The sequence below is a fragment of the Lethenteron reissneri genome, chromosome 23, assembly GCF_015708825.2.
Source record: "Lethenteron reissneri isolate LAM-NWPU_2019-01 chromosome 23, ASM1570882v1, whole genome shotgun sequence".
NCBI lineage: Eukaryota > Metazoa > Chordata > Hyperoartia > Petromyzontiformes > Petromyzontidae > Lethenteron > Lethenteron reissneri.
In genome coordinates this window covers 6,694,060-6,712,815 of record NC_083801.1, presented here as the reverse complement: position 1 = coordinate 6,712,815, position 18,756 = coordinate 6,694,060, and the positions used below count along the sequence as shown (strand labels likewise).

The 18,756-nt window shown below is 52.7% G+C and overlaps 1 protein-coding gene across 4 annotated transcripts in view; it reads right to left on the bottom strand.

Annotated features, from left to right (window-relative positions):
* LOC133345892 (amiloride-sensitive amine oxidase [copper-containing]-like) overlaps nucleotides 1-18,380 on the bottom strand; it is a 50,009-nt gene extending 31,629 nt beyond the window's left edge. For 3 of the 4 annotated variants that reach the window (XM_061556979.1, XM_061556982.1, XM_061556981.1), the window contains exons 1-3: nucleotides 18,278-18,378; nucleotides 15,951-17,614; nucleotides 6,613-6,898 (exon numbers count right to left, since the gene is read on the bottom strand). In XM_061556979.1, coding sequence (XP_061412963.1) covers nucleotides 6,613-6,898; nucleotides 15,951-17,568 — 1,904 coding nt within the window. In that variant the 5' untranslated portion in view covers nucleotides 17,569-17,614; nucleotides 18,278-18,378. Of the gene's footprint in view, nucleotides 1-6,612; nucleotides 6,899-15,950; nucleotides 17,615-18,277 lie in introns of all 4 variants that reach the window. The other variant, XM_061556980.1, reaches the window with a different exon arrangement.
* Nucleotides 18,381-18,756: the final 376 nt, after the last annotated feature.

Genomic DNA, 18,756 nt, shown 5'->3' with positions numbered 1-18,756 from the left:
GCGTTCCGCTCTCTCGGTCACTCCGCGGCACGCCGTAGAACTGACGTCCCGATCCCGCGCCGCTCTCACGCTTCCCCCGCTCCCGCGCACCGCTGGCAGACGGCGCGCTGGGAGCTGTCTCCACGTGGCCGATGGTTCGAGGAGACTCCCGACGTGGCCCAGCTTCCAGATCCCACCAACTGACCCCGAGCCCCTTCTGGCTCCCCCTTATATCCCCTTTCCACGTCACCCAGACTCCTTCCCTTCGCCACACCCCTTAAGAACCTTCCAGATAATACCCCTCCCTTAACGCCTCCCAGCTCCGCCCTTAGACCCTGCCCCTGATGCTTCGTGGCACCCGACTGGCTTAGGGGCTGGGGCGGCGAAACCCCACATATTCTCGCATTACATCACCCCCCCCCCCCCCCCCGGTGTAAAAGATTAGGCCGTCCCGGCTAAATCAAGACAAGACAACAATGTGCGAGCGACAGTAACACCGTAACGGACAATCGGAATAAAGAACAACACACAATAAAAAACGGCAATCAATGGAAGGGAAGGGACTTGGATCTGGTACGGGATGCCAGCCCATCCTTCGCGAGAATAGGGGCCCTCGCCGACTGCAATCAAGGCGGGGTTGTAAGAGTGGTGGGATCGACATCCCTCGCCGCTGGTGGAGGCCTGTCTGGTGCAGGATCCCCTGCGTCAGGTTGGCTCAAGGTCGCCGAGCCTGTGGGAGGTACAAGAGGCGCCTTTGGAGGTTGAACAGGCAAGGGGGGTGGCACGCCAGACACATCAGACACCGGCAAGGCAACTTTAGGGAATAACGAACCGACGCGAGGGGCAAAGAAGGGCTTCAACCGGGAAGTGTGGATATACCAACGGCGCGACCCCACCCAGATGCGTGCGCACTGGGGACTAGGAACCTCAATCAATTCCACCGGACCTTGCCAAGGTCTGTGCAGCTTAGGAGAGGTCCCCACCGGCACCTGTGGCCAATGGAGCCAGGCCCGGTCCCCCACATGCCATGGCGATGCGCGTTGGGAGCGCTGAGCACACCGCTCGTTATGGGCCTGGGTTTTAGACGTGGCCAACCGTGCCGCATCCCGCGCCTCCGTGAGGAACATAACGCTGTCTCGGTGACTTCCGACGAACGCACTCGGGACAGGCTTGAATGTCTTTAGCGACGTCAGCCGTCATGCCATGCCAAAAATAGTCTCATTGTAACGTGAGCAAGGTTTTCTGCACGCCAAGATGTAACAACTTCTCGGCGTGCAGTACCTGAACCAATTCATACCGCAGCGCGACCGGGACCACAAAGCGCCAATGGCCCAGCAAATCATCCCTCCACATGAGCAACCCGTCCCGGAGGGCCGCTCTCGGAAAAGTGTCCGTAGACGAGTACCCCTGCGGCTTGCCCGCCTGACTCCGCAACGAGGTCAGTGATTCGTCCAACAGCTGCTCGCGGACCTACACCAAACGCGGCAAGTTCAACACCCTGTCAGCCAGCCCCGGACAGGTCGGGTCCGCGGAATCCACCATCGCGGACATGACCGGCCGAAGGGGCTGAGGGGGGCGCGTGCACCGATTAGTACCCGAGGCGCACGAGCAAGAGGATACCTGTGGCAGGCGGGAGAGTGTGTCCGCATTACCATGACGAGAACCTTTACGGTACTGAATGTCAAACGAGAATTCCTGCAGCGTCTCCAACCATTGCGACAGCTGGCCAGAGGGCTGTTCGATTTTCAAAGAATATTGCAAGGCGGCATGGTCCATGCGTACCATGAATTTCCTGCCATATAGGTATGGCCGATATTGGCGAACGAAATTAACAATCGCCAACAATTCCCGACGGGTCACACAATAGCGGGTTTCCGCCGACGAGAGAACGCGGCTCCCATACACCACCACGCACTTTACGCCGTTCTTACACTGGGACAGGATGGCGCCAATGCCCGTATCACTGGCATCCGTGTCCAGAATAAAGAGCAATGAGAAATTGGGGTAATCAAGTGTTGGCGTGGTCGCCAATCAATCGTGAAGGTTGCGGAACGCGTTCTCCTCCTCCGGTCCCCACTTGAACCTCTGATTTTTCGCCGTGAGGAGGTGCAGCAGTCTTGCGATAGTGGCGAAACTGTGTACGAATCGACGGTAGTAGGACGCAAACCCGACAAACCGATGCACCTCCCCCACCGAGGTGGGGGCCGGCCAGTCCCGGACGCACAACGTCTTGTCCGGGTCTGTGGCTACACCGTCTGAGCTGACAATATGTTCCAAATGGCACATGGAGCATTGCAAGAGGTGGCACTTTTTGGGTTTGAACATGAGATTCGCGGAACGCATTCTGCCGAACACAGCCCGCAATCTCCGAAGGTATTCTTGGAACGTATGACTGAACACAATGACGTCGTCTAAATATATCAGGCACGCGTCCCATTGTAACCCAGTCAACACCAGTTCCATCAACCGCTGGAACATGGCGGGAGCGGCGTTCAGTCCCATGGGAAGGCAGTTAAATTGGAACAGCCCCTGAGGCGTACGAAACGCTGTCTTTTCCCTCGACGACTCGTCGAGGGGAAGTTGCCAAAAGCCAGAGGAGAGATCGAGAGTAGAAAAGTATCGCGCCCCTAACAAGGCATCGAGGGAGTCATCCATTCGCGGCAGAGGGTACTCGTCCACCACCAAAACTTTATTAAGCTTCCGGAAATCAACACAGAAGCGGAGGCTGCCATCCTTTTTCTTCAGGAGGACAACGGGAGCGCCCCATGGACTATTCAACAGGGAGATAATGTCAGCGGCTAGGTTGTCGTCCACCGCGCCGCGCACGTGGTCCCTCTCCGAGGGACTCAGCCGGTGTGGATTCATCCGTATAGGGCTAGCCCCCCCAGTATCAATGTGATGGGACAACAGCGAAGTGCACCCCAGTACGAAATCGTTTTTGCTGAAAACGTCAGAGTAGTCGGACAAAAGCGCCCGAAACGCGTCCCGTTGGTGTGTGGCCAAGGACGAATTTTCCTGACATAACTCGGCGATCCAGCGATCGTCGGACGTTTCCGAAGGCTCAATCCCCGCCGCCAACCCTTGCTGGCGATCCCCATCGTGGACCGTAAATGCGGTAGTGGCATGAGCAAGAACCGTGCCGGCCGCAACCAACATGCCCTCCGCCCCCCCGTTCAAAACTTGCAAAAACTGAGGCTGACCCGGCCAAACAATTGTCTGGGCCACAACCAGTGCTAGACCCTTGGTAGCAGTATTAGACGGGGACAGCAGCATGCCCGCCGCCGCCGAGTCTATCCCGCGAAATTGATTATGATACCGCAACGGGACGAGCATTTGTGAGCCTGGGGGAATTTCCACCGAGACATCGGCAAGCGCCTGCACCGGAACGTCTGGCGCGGAACGGGTCAATGGAGACGGCAAAAAAAATCTTACGTCCCGCAGGCAGCTCAATGCAGCCCTGATCCACGAGGATCTTAACCGGCATTCGACCGAGAAAATCGGTACCCAACAGACAAGGCACTGCCACAGTGACCTGGAAATCAAGACCGTCCCCGAAGCCGCCACATTCCCAATTGAAATATGCGCTTCGACCTGAACCACAATGCCCATACTACCCCCATTGGCAGCAATACACGCATCAAAAGCCGGCCGCACGCGCAAAGCGGGGATGGACAGGAGGTGGAATATGACATTGGAGATGATAGTGGCCGACACGCCCGTATCCACCAATATCCGCACGTCCACCCCTTGAATAGAGCCCGGCACCGTAGAAGACCCTGTCGCGGCCGCTATCACGCGACGAGCTAACTTTCTCCATTGGGTAACCGTACGAGGCGAACCACCGACGGCCCCATCGGAGGCACGGACATACGAATTATGCGCGGTCGAACATGCATGAGGTGACAGAGCTTGCTGGGTGTCTGATACATACCAAATTGCTTGGCTAGGGTCACAGCTTGACAACGATGGCGGCTGCAGCGGCGGGGATCCTTGAAGAGGCAGAAGGCGGGGACGACTCCGGCAGTCCCGCGCGAAGTGGCCCAGCCGGCCACATCGGAAGCACGCCATGCCGGCTCGCCGGTCGGCCCCCCCTGACGTCCCGGAGCGGCACCGACAAAGCGCCCGAGCGCGCCGCAGTCCCCCTCCTCGGAACCCAGTGGCCCGCCGCGACCGCGAGGTCGTTGGTCCCCACGTCGTCCGGAGCGCGGACGACTCGTGATGGCGCCCATCCTGTAGGTTTGCCATCCACGGCAGGGTCGCCCGTCCAAGCGGCCATCTGCGCTCAACGGTGCAAGTTAAACTGGGCGTCGAGGCACTTGGCGGCCAACCAGGAAGTAAGCGGCTAATGGCCACACACTGGTATCAGGATGGCGAGGTCCTTAGACAACTCCAACATCTTGCCGAGAATAAAGTGGTTCGAGCATATCGGGCTTGGCGTCCGGGTAGGCAGCCATCGCGAGCGCCACCAGGGCGCCACGGTAGGCGATGGGAGATTCCTCCGGGCCACACTGCCGCTGCACGAACTTTCGGTGAGTATCGGACGGAGGTTCGTACACTTCAGCCATTTTGGCAAAGGCCTCCCGTAGTGTCGCCTTCTTTTCAGCAGGAATGGAGCGGAACACCGCGAGAGAAACATCGTCGAGGAGCGTAGGCAAGGCCTCCAACGCCTCCCCGTCCGTCCACCGAACGGAGCGAAAAGCGGACTCAAAGTGCCACGCGAAAGCGCTCTAGTTCCCTCCTGCGCTGAATTCTTTCAAGCTCGGAAGACGATGGCTGCGCCCCGCGTCGCTGCCCCCATCAGGTCCAACCCCCACGCTGGCGTTTCACGCGGTGCCATCAAAATGGCGGCTTCCTGCCGCGCGCCCGCGGACCCGCCCAAGATGGCGTCGTCCTGCCGCGTGGCTGCAATGGCGGGAAGCCCAGCAGACGCCGCAATGGCGGCAGATTCGTGCCCGAGTGAATCATCCCCACTCGGAAGCGCACCATGCGGACGTCCCGGCGCTGTCGTTGGCGCGATGAGCATCACCAAGTTGAGCAGTACGGCACGCAGCGAGTCGGTTTGCTCTGCCACGTGCCGCCAGCCATCGTCAGCACCCGGGGAAGAAGATGGCCCGGCAACCCCCTCTTGCGCCCTAGCAGAGCCGCCCGTAGCCGCCCCGTCTGGACCCCCCGCTCCCGGGACCGCCAGGTCCTGGGTGAGCTCGTCGTCGTCGTCGTCGGAAGATGGCGTAGGCGGAATTTTTTTCTTGAGATGCTTGGACATGTCAAGAACCACTTCTGACCCCAATTGTAATAAAACGGGTCGACGACAAGCGACTGTGTCTCCGTATCTTTATTTCTTCGTTATGGACAGCTCGCGTTCCGATCACTCCGCGGCACGTCGCAGAACTGACATCCCGCTCCCGCGCCAGTCTCGCGCTTCCCCCGCTCCCACACACCGCTGGCAGACGGCGCGCTGGGAGCTGTCTCCACGTGGCCGATGGCTCGCGGAGAGTCCCGACGTGGCCCAGCTTCCAGCTCCCACCAACTGACCCCGAGCCCCTTCCGGCTCCCCCTTATATCCCCTTTCTACATCACCCAGACTCCGCCCTTCGCCACACCCCTTAAGAACCTTCCAGATAATACCCCTCCCTTAACGCCTCCTGACTCTGCCCTTAGACCCTGCTCCCGATGCTTCATGGCGCCCGATTGGCTTAGGGGCTGGGGCGGTGAAACCCCACATACGCTCGCATTACACATGTATTGGGAGGCTAAGAATTGATTTTAATCACAACATTTATAAATCGTTACATGCCTTGTATAGCTGAAGTGATGAGCCCATATATTCCTACCGTATAAAAATGGGTCGTAAATGCATAAAATCACACGTGTAAGAATCAATTATCTTCGATCAATATGCATTGTGTCATCCCGCTGGACGATTTTGCTATTATGTTGCTATTATAAAGACGTCTCTATGATCTACGATCAATATGCGTTGTGTCTTCCTCCCACTGGATGGTTTTGCGATTATAGTATAGCTGTTATAAAGACGTCTCTATGATCTGCACGTTATGATATTTCCGGTCATCTTCTTTCGCGCCTAACTTTGATCTCATTCGCGAATCTCATGCGAAAGCAAAGCTGGGTTGCCCCTATTTCCTCTCTAGGTGGCATCGTGAAAAAAATACGCTCTATTTTTGTGGGCTACATCTGTTCCCTAGACTGCTCATGACCCTCATTCAAGATTGTCATGGATTCTCGGAAGATTCTGGTAACCTTAGAGTCTTTCTTTTCACTGTATCTACAGAATCATGGGTAGTAATAATAATGGTTGTTCTGCAGATAATAGGATGAGAGTTTTTAATTGATTTACAGATAATTTCGGTTGCAGATGAGGATGTATATAAAATGAGTTTTTTTATTTACACGTTATACTATGAAAAAGGGGGAAAACCTATTCTACGTTATACCGGACTGTAATAGTACATTCACTGCAGAAATTGAGTGACGAAATCAGCTTATGTGCAGGAACAAGATATTGTTCAATCACATCACTGACTTGGAAAAAACCTTCACCTCGGCGGTTGATTGATCACGGGTGATGACCACGATGATTCAACTGTGCTTTGCTTTAAAAAAATATATCTATACCTGCTCCATGCAACGCTTTTCTCCTCTTCGTAATCCTCTGGCAACAGGGGGTTTCCGTGGCTCGTGACCTGCACGCGATAACCACGCTGTGTGCCCCACTTGTTTAAGGCGTTCTCGTTAAAGAACACTAGGTATGGAAGTCTGACGTCGAACTTGAAGGCTGCCTCCGACTCTGTCTCCTTGAGGTCGTGCTTCACGCTGGGCATGACCTTGGCATGCTCTGGGCTCCAAACGACCGTCGTGTTCTCAAGCTGCAGGCTCACAGTCTTAAAGCTGTTGCTTGTGCCTGTGGGGCAAACGGTAAGCAGCAGGTCATTGTTTATATACGCAGTGTACTGTGTACGCAGTGTACTGAGTACGCAGTGACGTGTGATGGTGATCTGTTTTTTTACACGCTTTCTTTTAACTCACTCTGTTGTTGTCATTGTTGTTGTCATTGTATCCTCAAATCTTGGAACTCAATTTTAACCCACTTCCCAATGCGGTATCGACTGCAAACTTGGTATACTTATGTCAAACTGATGACAATACTATATTGTATCATTAAAAAATATATATTTTTTTACACATTTTTTACATATTATGTTTCGACTTGGGTCTAATTGTCCATAGTCAACTGACGTTGGCTGTAATTGGCTACGGTCCCTTACGCTATGGCAAGCTTCGGGACCACTTCCTGGAGTCGTGGAGTTCTGCCATTACTAGTACATTTCATTAAAAAGTGTTTTTCAATATTACTTATTTAAGTTTGAAGAGGCGTTACCGTGTAATCTGAAGGTAAGTTAATGTATACCCATGGTGCTATTGTTCAATATACACCACTTAATATATTTGTTTTGTACAGGAGACCAATATATATTGTGAGGAAACCAGGTGTAAGTGTAAAAGGTAAAGTATTTTTTATGCATTCAGGATGGAATAAAAATTGAGGTGGCTCAGAGAACTGAGTACTGAATCAACACTGCTGAGATCCTGAGTTGAAATCTAGTTGGTTTCTAGTTCTGAGAATTTGAACGATCAGTTTAACTTTGAGGCGACAAAGGCATAGCAGGATTATGAGAAAATGCGACCCATACTGTGTAAAGGGTAACAAGGGCCCTTGAAATATATTTTTTGGAGAAGGCCTGTAAAACTAAATCTCTTACTTAGCAACTCTCTAACACACCGGGTCCACTGCGTCTGCAGAATTGTATAATGGATTCTTCATCTCATGATATGAAAGCAAATTTAGAAACATTTGGGGGGAAACAAGATCGAACTACATCAAGAGAGAGAGCGAGAGATCACCATGGCTAATGCTATCACTTGTTTTGCAATTAGTTGAAGTCCTTTTCTATGACTTGTACCGTAAAAAAGCCATTACTTTTGCTTTAAGCACCTTTCTTGCAACAATTAAATTAAGCTCACTACTTACCCAAAGCGGTTTGTGAAATCCATAAATACTGAAATTTTGTGAAATACATAAATACTTCAACATTAGACCTCTTTTGCCATTACCAAAATATAATAATAATATTTTGGTACTGATAGTGCATTGTCTTTGAGCTGTATGCCTTTTGGGGTCCTTTGGTCGAGCACCAATTGGGTCGAGGCTCAAAAGAAAGCCGTCCCTTGATGTGGACCAATCAGTTTCAAGCACAATGCATATATTATCATAGTGTTTTTTTGTTTGCATTTTGACTGCAAGTATTGTGGTTAATGCAGACATGAATCCTTGTAAAAAGGTTTCAGTTTTGTTGCCAGAAAAAAGGGGAAAAATCCTATTATTACATAAATACTGACATTTGCCCTGTTAACATATTAATTGACCCCCTTATCACAACCCCTGTAGTATACATGTAAAGTAGTAACTTGGCGGGAGACGACTCTGACGGGTAGCACACCTTTTTATTAACACCAAACTGTTACACGGGTGGCAACTGCCACATAACCCACGAGGTTCCCCTGGCTACGCTCGCACGGGCTCTTACGCCCCGTAGCTTCTCGGAATCCACCCGGCTGGGTTATTAGTCTCGACTCTGGATCCCACAGCCTGGTCCCACATGGACGCCAGGCATCGCGTCCCACAGCCTCGCCTCTGAACCGCACAGGGTCCCGGCCCTTACAAGGACAGCGGGGCTAGGGGTCTCAGGGCCCTATCTCTTCAACTCCGTCTTCGATCTTCAGCTGGTAATAACTCCCCGAGTGCTCCTGCGCGTCCCCCTTTATAGTCCTTCATGCGGACGTCGCTGAGAGCACACACCCCAGTTGACCAATCACTCAGCACGCTGCCCACGATCCTGTTTCCCATATCGTGTCTGCGCGCACAACCACGCACCCAGCGCCGCCCCGTGATCCATCACTGTCGGCGTGCGTCAACACCCCCACACTCGATGTAGCCACGCCCAGCGCGCGCACACACACGCCCCCTCCTTGTCAGCGCGCACCACCACTACATCACCCCCTACCACATAGCTCGCAGCCGACCCGGCTGCTAAAATTTTTTTATTTCCCTCCCCAATTAGTGTGTGCACCGTAACACCAACAACAATCACAACAACACAACACAATAAGAACTCCGCCATCCATAAGCAGAGCATATCACCGCAACAACAGAACAATATGTACAAGCGGCGAGCGACAACAATAAACGTATATACAAAAATGACTCGTGCAGCGTCCCTTCATTTCCGACCACCCCTTGAACGGGGCAATGTATCGGGCAGAAGGGGAACGTGGCGCCGAGCCGCAATCTCGGGCCCCCCCCTCAAGAAAAGTGGCTGGTCTTAGCACGAGTCCGCCTGGCCGGTCCGTCGTATGGAACCAGACGCGGTTGACCGTCCGGTGGCGCCGGCAGTCCAGGGAGGCACGGGGCAGGTATTGTAGATCCGTGCGCGCCTCGGGATTCCGGCTCTCGGTGGTCAGCAGCCGTCAGGTCCGCGACACCTGGGAGTAGGTCAGGCGGAGACACGTGAGGATCAGACTGCGACACCTCCCACCCCGAGCCGACGGCCCCATCACATGCTCGGTCGTTACGGCACAAAGGGAGGTCATGGGTTTCCGTGAAAGGTTTCAGCCGGGAGGGGTGTACGTACCAACGGCGTTTTCCCCATTTAATCTGGATACACTGGGGTCGCGCAATACGCACGATTTCCACAGGTCCCCTCCATGGTCTCAACAACTTAGGGGACGTGGCCAACGGTGCATGTGGACAATGCAGCCAGGCCTTATCGCCTGTTTTCCAATCGTGCGTATACACTTTCCGTTCAACCTTTCGTTAGCGACCTGGCGCGACCTCGAATTCAACCTTGCAGCCTCTCGCGCTTCAGCCAGCTTGGCGATATTAAATTTGATGTGGTCGGCCAATTTGGATTTCGCACGTGGCTGGGAAATCCCCAGTTGGACATCCATAGGCGGATCAGCCTCCCGCCCATACATGAGAAAAAATGGGGAAAACCCCGTTGCCGCATGGGGGGCCATTCGATAGGCCGCGAGTACCCCGGGTACCTGCAAGTCCCAATCAACCTGATCGTTGCAGACCTGTTGGCACAGCATAGAAGTAATCGTTCTGTTTAGACGTTCAACCATTCCATCAGTCTGCGGGTGGTACGGGGAGGTACGCACTTTTTTTGTACCCAACAGGTCGCACACCTCGCGCAACAAAACGCTCGAAAAATTCTTTCCTTGGTCCGTCAGCAAGCGTTCTGGGGCGCCTTTGTCCAAAACATAGCCCTGGACAAAGGCGTCCGCCACCGCCGCAGCCGACTGGTTGGCGAGTGGCCACACCATAGGCCATCGGGTGAAGTATTCTACGCCGACCAGCAGGTATTTGTTACCCCTAGGTGTAGCGGGAAAGGGCCCCAAAATGTCGAGCGCAACCAATTCGTTCGTGCGCGAAACCTGAATGGATTGTAGCGGTGGATTAGCCGCTATCTGTGGCGGTTTCCTTCGAGCGCACCCCACACATCCCTTGAGGATGTTCTCCACGTCGCTCCCCATACCCGGCCAATAATAGTCCAGTTGGAGTAGGGCAAGCGTTTTGTGAAATCCCAAATGCATGAGGCGTTCGTGAGCAGCCAGAACGACCCTCCCCCGTAAAGCAGATGGCACAACGAGCGTATGGCGCCGGGACATATTGTCCCACTTCATCAGGAGGCCCTGTCTGACCACCCATGAACTGACCCGCGTCTCCCCCCCCTCGGGAGCCTCCGCCTTCCGCCGCAGCGTGAGTAGGGAGCTGTCGGCCATTTGGAGACGGCCCCACTCGATAACAGGTAACGCGAGTAACGAGTCCCCGCCCGTAGGAGCGGCGGGCAAAACGACCTCTGGAGCATCAGTGGCGGCGAGCAAAACTTCCGCGCGAGCGGCGACAGGGGGTTTACACCGCGCCGATCCCAGAAGACACGCGCATTCCGAGCGAGGCGGCAACCGCGACAAGGCATCCGCATTCGAGTGCCGCAATCCCTTTCGGTAAATCGTCGTGAACTGGTAGTCTTGGAGGACCTCCAGCCATCGGGACAATTGGCCGGAGGGTTGCACCACCCGCATTGCGTACGAACAGTAAAATGACGTCCGTAGAGATACGGTCTGAATTGCTGTATAAAAAAAACGATCGCTAGCAATTCATGATGAGTCACACAGTAGCGTTGTTCCGCAGGTGACAGAACTCTACTACCGTAGGCGACCACCCGTTCGACCCCCCCGACCACCTGTGAGAGCACTCCCCCGATACCCGTGTTACTGGCATCTGTGTCAAGCAGAAACGGTTGCGTGAAATCGGGGTAACACAAGGGGGGAGCTCGCACCAAGGCGTCCCGAAGGGAGCAGAACGCAGCCTCCTCATCTGAGCCCCAGTGAAACCTTACCCCTTTAGCCGTCAAAGCGTGTACAGGCCTGGCAATGGTGGCAAAATGTTCGACAAAACGGCGGTAGTAGGAGGCGAATCCTATGAAGCTGCGGACTTCAGTGACTGAGGTTGGCGTTGGCCATGAGCTGACACAGTGCGTTTTAGCAGGGTCTGTGGAGATCCCTGAACGGCCAACAATATGGCCCAAGTACCGGACCGATTCCCGGAGCAGGTGACATTTCGCGGGTTTAAATTTTAATTTAGCGGAACGCATCCTGAGGAACACCCCTCTCAAGCGCTGGAGGTGCTCCTCGAAAGTCCGGCTGAAAACGATGATATCATCGAGGTAGATCAAACAGGTGTCCCATTGGAGTCCTGACAAAACCAATTCCATGAGCCTCTGGAACGTGGCGGGAGCGGAATGTAAGCCCATGGGCAATCGATTGAATTCAAATAGGCCTCCTGGTGTCCGGAAAGCGGTCTTAGGTTTTGATTCCTCATTGAGGGGCAATTGCCAAAATCCTGAAAGCAGGTCAAGCGTCGAAAAATACTGTGCTCCCGCCAAGGCATCCAGCGACTCATCCATCCTGGGTAGTGGATACGCGTCGGCCATAAAGATTTTATTTAGGCGGCGAAAATCCACACAAAACCGCAAGGACCCGTCCTGTTTCTTAACAAGGACGATGGGAGCCCCCCACGGACTGGAAGAGGGCGAAATGATGTCGGCAGCCAGCATGTCATTAACAGCCGATCTCACATGTTCCTTCTCGGCTGGGCTGAGCTGGAAGGAATTTTGCCGAATAGGGGCCGCATCACCGGTCGCTATGTGGTGGCGCAACAAATCCGTGCAGCCAATATCGTACTTATGTCTGCTAAAGATGTCGGCGAATTCGAGTAGCAGGCCCCTCAACGCTCCCAACTGCACACTAGACAAGTCACTAGACCCAGCACACAACGAGTCAAGCCATTCTGTCCCCTCTTCCGATGGAGGGTGTGTATCGAGGCTGGAGTCGGCATGCGCAACGAGCCGTTCGTCGACGGGTAGCGGCGCCGCGTGAGCCAGCACCGTGCCCTGAGTAATTACAGCCGTCCGCGACCCCGTATTCAGAACCATCACGAACGGATCTCTGTCCGCCCGCACCATGGTCTGAGCTACTGCTAAGTCGAGGCCCCCAACAGCTCTGTTAGATGGCCCTAACAGGACACCCTGGTCCCCCGCGTCGATCCCGAGGGGTTTTCACAACCGAAGGGGTACCAACATTTGCGATCCCGGGGGCACCCGCACAGTCTGAGTTGCCAGCGCCTGAACCGTTGCACAAACCGTGCGTATTTTGGTAGGACTCGTTAAAAATGCAACCCGCCGACCCGATGGAAGTTCAATGCAGGCCTGATCAATGAGAATTTTAATGGGCATTTTAGCCAAAAAGTCCGTGCCCAGTAAACAAGGGACTGCCAGAGACGATGACACAAAAATGGGACCCGCCAATTTGATATCACCAATAAAAATAGTGGCCCGAATCTGTCCGATTATTCCCAAAGATCCCCCGTTCGCCGCGTAAAACGGTACGTCCACCGGGAGAAGGGGTCGGCATTGGACGGGAAGGATGTTATAAATAAGGTCCGAAATGATGGTGGCCGACGCACCCGTGTCCACCAGCACCCGGACCTCGACCCCGTCAATAAACCCCGTTACTACGGACGACCCGGCCGACGCAGCCACTATCCTGTGGGCCAACTCTGACCATTCGACTGCCCCCGGCCCGTGTACGAACCCCCCTCGCCGAACCGAATCCCCGGTACCCATACGCGGTCCCCCCACCGCGAAGCGGCGACCCGAGTGTGCCGTGTATGTGGACCGAGGGTGTGGGGTGCCGCGACTTGCCGGGGTTTGCTGGGATGACTTGGGGCCTTGGTCGTCGTCCGGACGTGGTCCCGTGGCGCGCTGACGCGGAGCCCGGCACCCGGACGCAAAGTGACCCCGGAGGCCGCAGTTGTAACACAAGACCATGGACGTCGTAGGTTTCGGTTGCTCCAGCTTGCGGGATCGTACGGGCGAACGACCTCCCGATCTCCACTCCCCCGGTCTTGAGACGGTGAAGGCCTCCTCCCGAACCGTAGCAGTCTGAGGCTCGGCGCCCGTCGCGGCTGGTGTCGCAATCCCCGCCGATGCACAGATGACCGTCCGCTTTCGCTTGAGGACCTCGTGTGCGTGAATACTTGTCGCCACCCCCAAGGAGCAGATGTCCATCTCGTCGGCCGTATTTATGGGCACTCCCAGACCGTGAGCCAACGCCAGCAGCTGCTCTGTCACCATGGCGTCCTTCCCCTCCTTGTCCATGCGTGGAAAGGCGGCGTCCGCCAGGGCGAGCAGCGATGTGCGATAGGCGAGCGTAGTTTCTCCATCCACCTTACGCCGTTCGTAAAACTGGTGGCGACAGGTCGAGGGCGGTCCGAACACCTTAGCCATGAGATGTAGCGCGGCCTGGAGCGTTGAGCGGGACGACCTTGGGGCGGATGTGAAGGCCGCAAGTGCGTCGTCGTCGAGCATCGCCGGCAGCGCGCGTAGGGCAGTGGTGTCGGACCACCCCGACATCTCCTGATGCGCGAGGAACCTTTGTTGGAAGGCCCCCCAGTCGCCCCCGTCCGCCTTGAACGCCGTGAGCGCGGGCAGTCTCTGTTGGAAGACCTGGTCGTCGTCCCCCGATGAATGCTTTTCCCGCGCACCGCTGTAGTCAATGAAAATGTCGGCTCCGTCGGCAGGCGCATGGTGGAGAGTCTCGGCGCGCGCCAATGACGCGGGCTGTGTGGAGTGGAGGTCCCCGAGCACGTGGTGTCCACGCTTCCCGCCAATTGCTGGTGGACCCTCGAAAATGGCGCTAATTTTAAAACTTTTGGCGCGAAGCGCGTTCTGGCGGGATCCCGGCGGCCGCGCTCCCTCCTCCACCCTCATAGTCGCCTTCCCGCCTCCTGAAGCCGTGATTTTGGACAAAATCGAAGCGGCGGCGAGCAACAACTCCGCCAGGCGGGAGTGTGCTTCCTGAAGGCCGGTGTTGGAGGCGAGCGGAGCGTCGTCCATCGCCGCGAGGTGCTGCATCAGCGGCATCTCATCTTCCTCGCCTCCCGATGCTTGTGGCTCCGGTACGTCGTCGTCTTCCCGATCTCGGTCGTGGGTACGGGTAGTCTTCCTGGTATCCATCGTTTGTGAAGACAGGTTTACTTCTGACGCCAGTTGTAAAGTAGTAACTTGGCGGGAGACGACTCTGACGGGTAGCACACCTTTTTATTAACACCAAACTGTTACACGGGTGGCAACTGCCACATAACCCACGAGGTTCCCCTGGCTACACTCGCACGGGCTCTTACGCCCCGTAGCTTCTCGGAATCCACCCGGCTGGGTTATTAGTCTCGACTCTGGATCCCACAGCCTGGTCCCACATGGACGCCAGGCCTCGGGTCCCACAGCCTCGCCTCTGAACCGCACAGGGTCCCGGCCCTTACAAGGACAGCGGGGCTAGGGGTCTCAGGGCCCTATCTCTTCAACTCCGTCTTCGATCTTCAGCTGGTAATAACTCCCCGAGTGCTCCTGCGCGTCCCCCTTTATAGTCCTTCATGTGGACGTCGCTGAGAGCACACACCCCAGTTGACCAATCACTCAGCACGCTGCCCACGATCCTGTTTCCCATATCGTGTCTGCGCGCACAACCACGCACCCAGCGCCGCCCCGTGATCCATCACTGTCGGCGTGCGTCAACACCCCCACACTCGATGTAGCCACGCCCAGCGCGCGCACACACACGCCCCCTCCTTGTCAGCGCGCACCACCACTACATACACATTACTTCCTCAACTGCAGACATTCCTCGAATACCTACACATTTCACTGCCTTTAAACACTTTGGATAACGGTGCATGGGCAACATCATGAACTGCTGGCAAACTTTGCTTTTGAACTGCTTTGTTTAATGCCCTACTGTCCATCATCATCTAGAACATGATAATAATCATTGTTGGCATTTACATCATCATCGTTATTCTCTCATCCATAGGACATCGTAGATATTAGGATGTGTTTAGCATCTGCCAGCAACCACATCCACGTTCCTCTTATCCATTCATAAAAAGAAAAATACAGGAATATAATGCAATTAGTTCTCATCACAATCTATAATGGGTAGATCCTATTTTCAGTACAAATGTTCAGATAAATTAAAGAGTTGACCGATGTACAAAAGTAGTTTGTGTGAATTTAATGTTGGGTTGCTGATAATAGGATTTGCGGATAAGAGGGTTGCAGATAATATTTACTCTATCTATATTATACGTCCACTCATTTTAATGGTACTCTACAGAAAATAGAATAATTGTTCAGAAAAACAAGTGACAATACAATGCTGTTCTAACGTAAATGCCATTTAATCACTTTCAACATATGAACACAATCATGGATTAAACCTATGCGAGCAGTTTTGTAAAACGATACATGCATGGATAATATTGATGAAAATAAACTCACCCACTATATCCATGTCCAGTTTGTAGTTTATCATGTGCGTGTGCACATTGCCAAGGACGTGGTCAAATAATTTGTTGCCATACTTGAGTCCATCCCCAAGGAAATACGTCGCCACGAGGTACCCAGTGGGGTGAATCTTTGCTTCAATTACTCCATTCTGGTAGAAAATATAGTCCACGACGTAATCGTAGTTGTATACTGTGTTGACACTCCTAATCACGAGTACATAGTTGACCAAGCCACCATAGAACGAGTAGCCTCTTCGGTCTTCGTCCTCCAAGTGTCGACGCAATGGCACTCCTGTGTTGTGCTCGAAAATGCAGATGGAGTTCGGGTATTTCAGCGGCTTCTCTGAGTTCACAAAGTGATATGTGTCCAGGTACGTGGCAGTGTGCGGGCAGTCGATCCCCTTCACAAGCTCAAAATTGTCGGCACCAAAGTGCCAACCTGAGTCCATGGCTCTGAATAAGCTTCCTATCGGATCGTTGCCAGTATAGTATGAGACGACATCTTGGAGGCCCATCTCATAGACAATTCTCTCACCGTTGTACTTGATGTCAAATATCTGAAGCCCCATGTAAGAGATTCTGAAAGCGAACGTCCAGGGCATATACTGCACAAAGTTCCCATCAACCCGGTACCGGTGGCCCTCGGGCTCGAACTGCCGCGGTCCCGTCTGAGACGTGTCTGCTCTGAAGGCTCCGCGACGATTATATCCCGATGATTCTCGACTGCTGTCACTCAGCTTTATCTTAGTAATAGAACCTTTGTCATATTTTGTGATTAGCTCTTCGATGCTTACAAAATACTGGCCATGGTAGTAAACCTTCTCCACTGCCCATTTTGCGATGTTTGAGCTTTCATGATTTATCAAAACGTGAAAGCCTACTGGGTGCAGGTAAAACCCTTCCAATTGTCGGAGAAGCATTACCCAGGACCGCCTTTCTCCTGACTTCAATCCTTTTGGTGCCACTTCCCCAACGGTTAGGCATTTTTTTGTACAGTTATGATATGTATAGCCATAACTCTCCTCCAAAATATGGTTCACTTTTTCTAAAGCTTTTGGTAAAAAATATGTGTACAGAGCCGTGTATTCCGGGATTGTCGTTGGCCGAGAGCTAAAATTAATAACGTGTTTCCTCGTTGATGGACTGTGTGGCCGGTACCAGGTGGGATTCGGAAGTGGGCCTATCAGATATTCTGCAATCGATGGCTGAACGTCAGCTCCGCGGAAAACCACTGCCTTAGCAACTCGAGCAGGCTTGGCTCCTCCATGGTCCAAGTAATGCAAAGCTTCCTTTTTGTCTGGGTTGTAGAGCTCTATCATGTAGATGTAGTTGCTGTTCACGGTGGCTTCTGAAGCAACAATATTGAGGTCCTTATGGCTCACCAGAAAGTCCTTGACAGTGGTCAATTCTGTTGGCGTTAGGTCGGAAAATATTTCTATTGCCTTGTAATCGGGTTTAATGCCATTTAGAACAAATTTATTTGGGCACTTCTTGGGAAAGTTTGCATTTACATGCTGGTGAATCAAAACTGATGCCAGAATAATAGTAATTGAAACAAATAGTAGGGTAAGAAATACCCATTTTCTTGAAGCTGAATTCATTTCTGACATTGTGCCTTCTGTAGATATGATGTTTAGAGTGTTAATAGGTCTGAAGCTGAAAAGATAAACATTGATGGACATTAATCCAACACATTACACTGCACACACAGGGAGTTTTTGTTTGTTTGTTTATGAATGTTATTTCAATTCAATAGCATTCGCATCGCACATTTTGTGATTAAATCTACAATTTTAAACCCTTTGCGTCGTTTGTTTTAAAATAATTTATCACGGACTTGCCTGGAAGCATACTCTGATCATTGCAGACACCTTGTGAAGTCATAAAACACCGTTAGATAAATATTTCCTTCATCTCTGCTAGTGTACAGGCAGACCTCGATGGACGTGAGGGTTACGTTCCTGGAAAATTCCGTGTTGGGCAAAAATGCGTTAGACAAATAATAGGCCTTATGGGGAAAATAGGATTGTGTTCCTGGGCCCGAAATTATCACCCCCTTTATCTTTGTTTTACTATTCTGAGTTCTGTCATTATTGTTCTAAAATATGCTGAGTCACTCTCCATTGCTTGTACGTGTGTACACTCTTTGTTTTCCCGTATAACGTTCTCCACGAGTGGATGGCTAGATGCATGCTGCAATGTACACGTTTGCATTACACTGTTGTGCTCATTGAGTGTGTTACATTACCATACGAAAAACATACACACATGCAAACATTCATGGTAAATAAATCGTTCTCACAGTCGATTTGTTCACACCTTTCAACGGATGCAGTACTCTCACGACACTACCTTTCGACGCGGAGATTAGAATCTTCGTGGCGTCAAACCGTGTCGAGCCAGAATATCATCCCCGTGTTCTGGAAAACAACAAATTAGGTAAACCTTGCAGAGCCGAACGGTTTTCCTGTATATACAAACTTGATCATTTGGGTCTGGCAATATACCTTACGGGAGGCAATGAGTCCAACACTGCTGCATTAAACTGTAGCTTATTGAAGTCAAGTCAAGTCAGCTTTCTTGATCACATACCCATGCATACATGAGGTACATGGCAGTGAGGTGTTTTGTTCCCATGTCGCTCTCTCTCAGCTTGTGCAAATTAACAACAATGCAAACAGCAGCAACAATTTAATATATTTAAACATTTATTAAGAAAACTAAGTAAAATCGCTTTGCAGATGATAAAAGTGACATGTGCATAGCAGAAATAGGGTCCCCTGCGGGTGAACTTTATA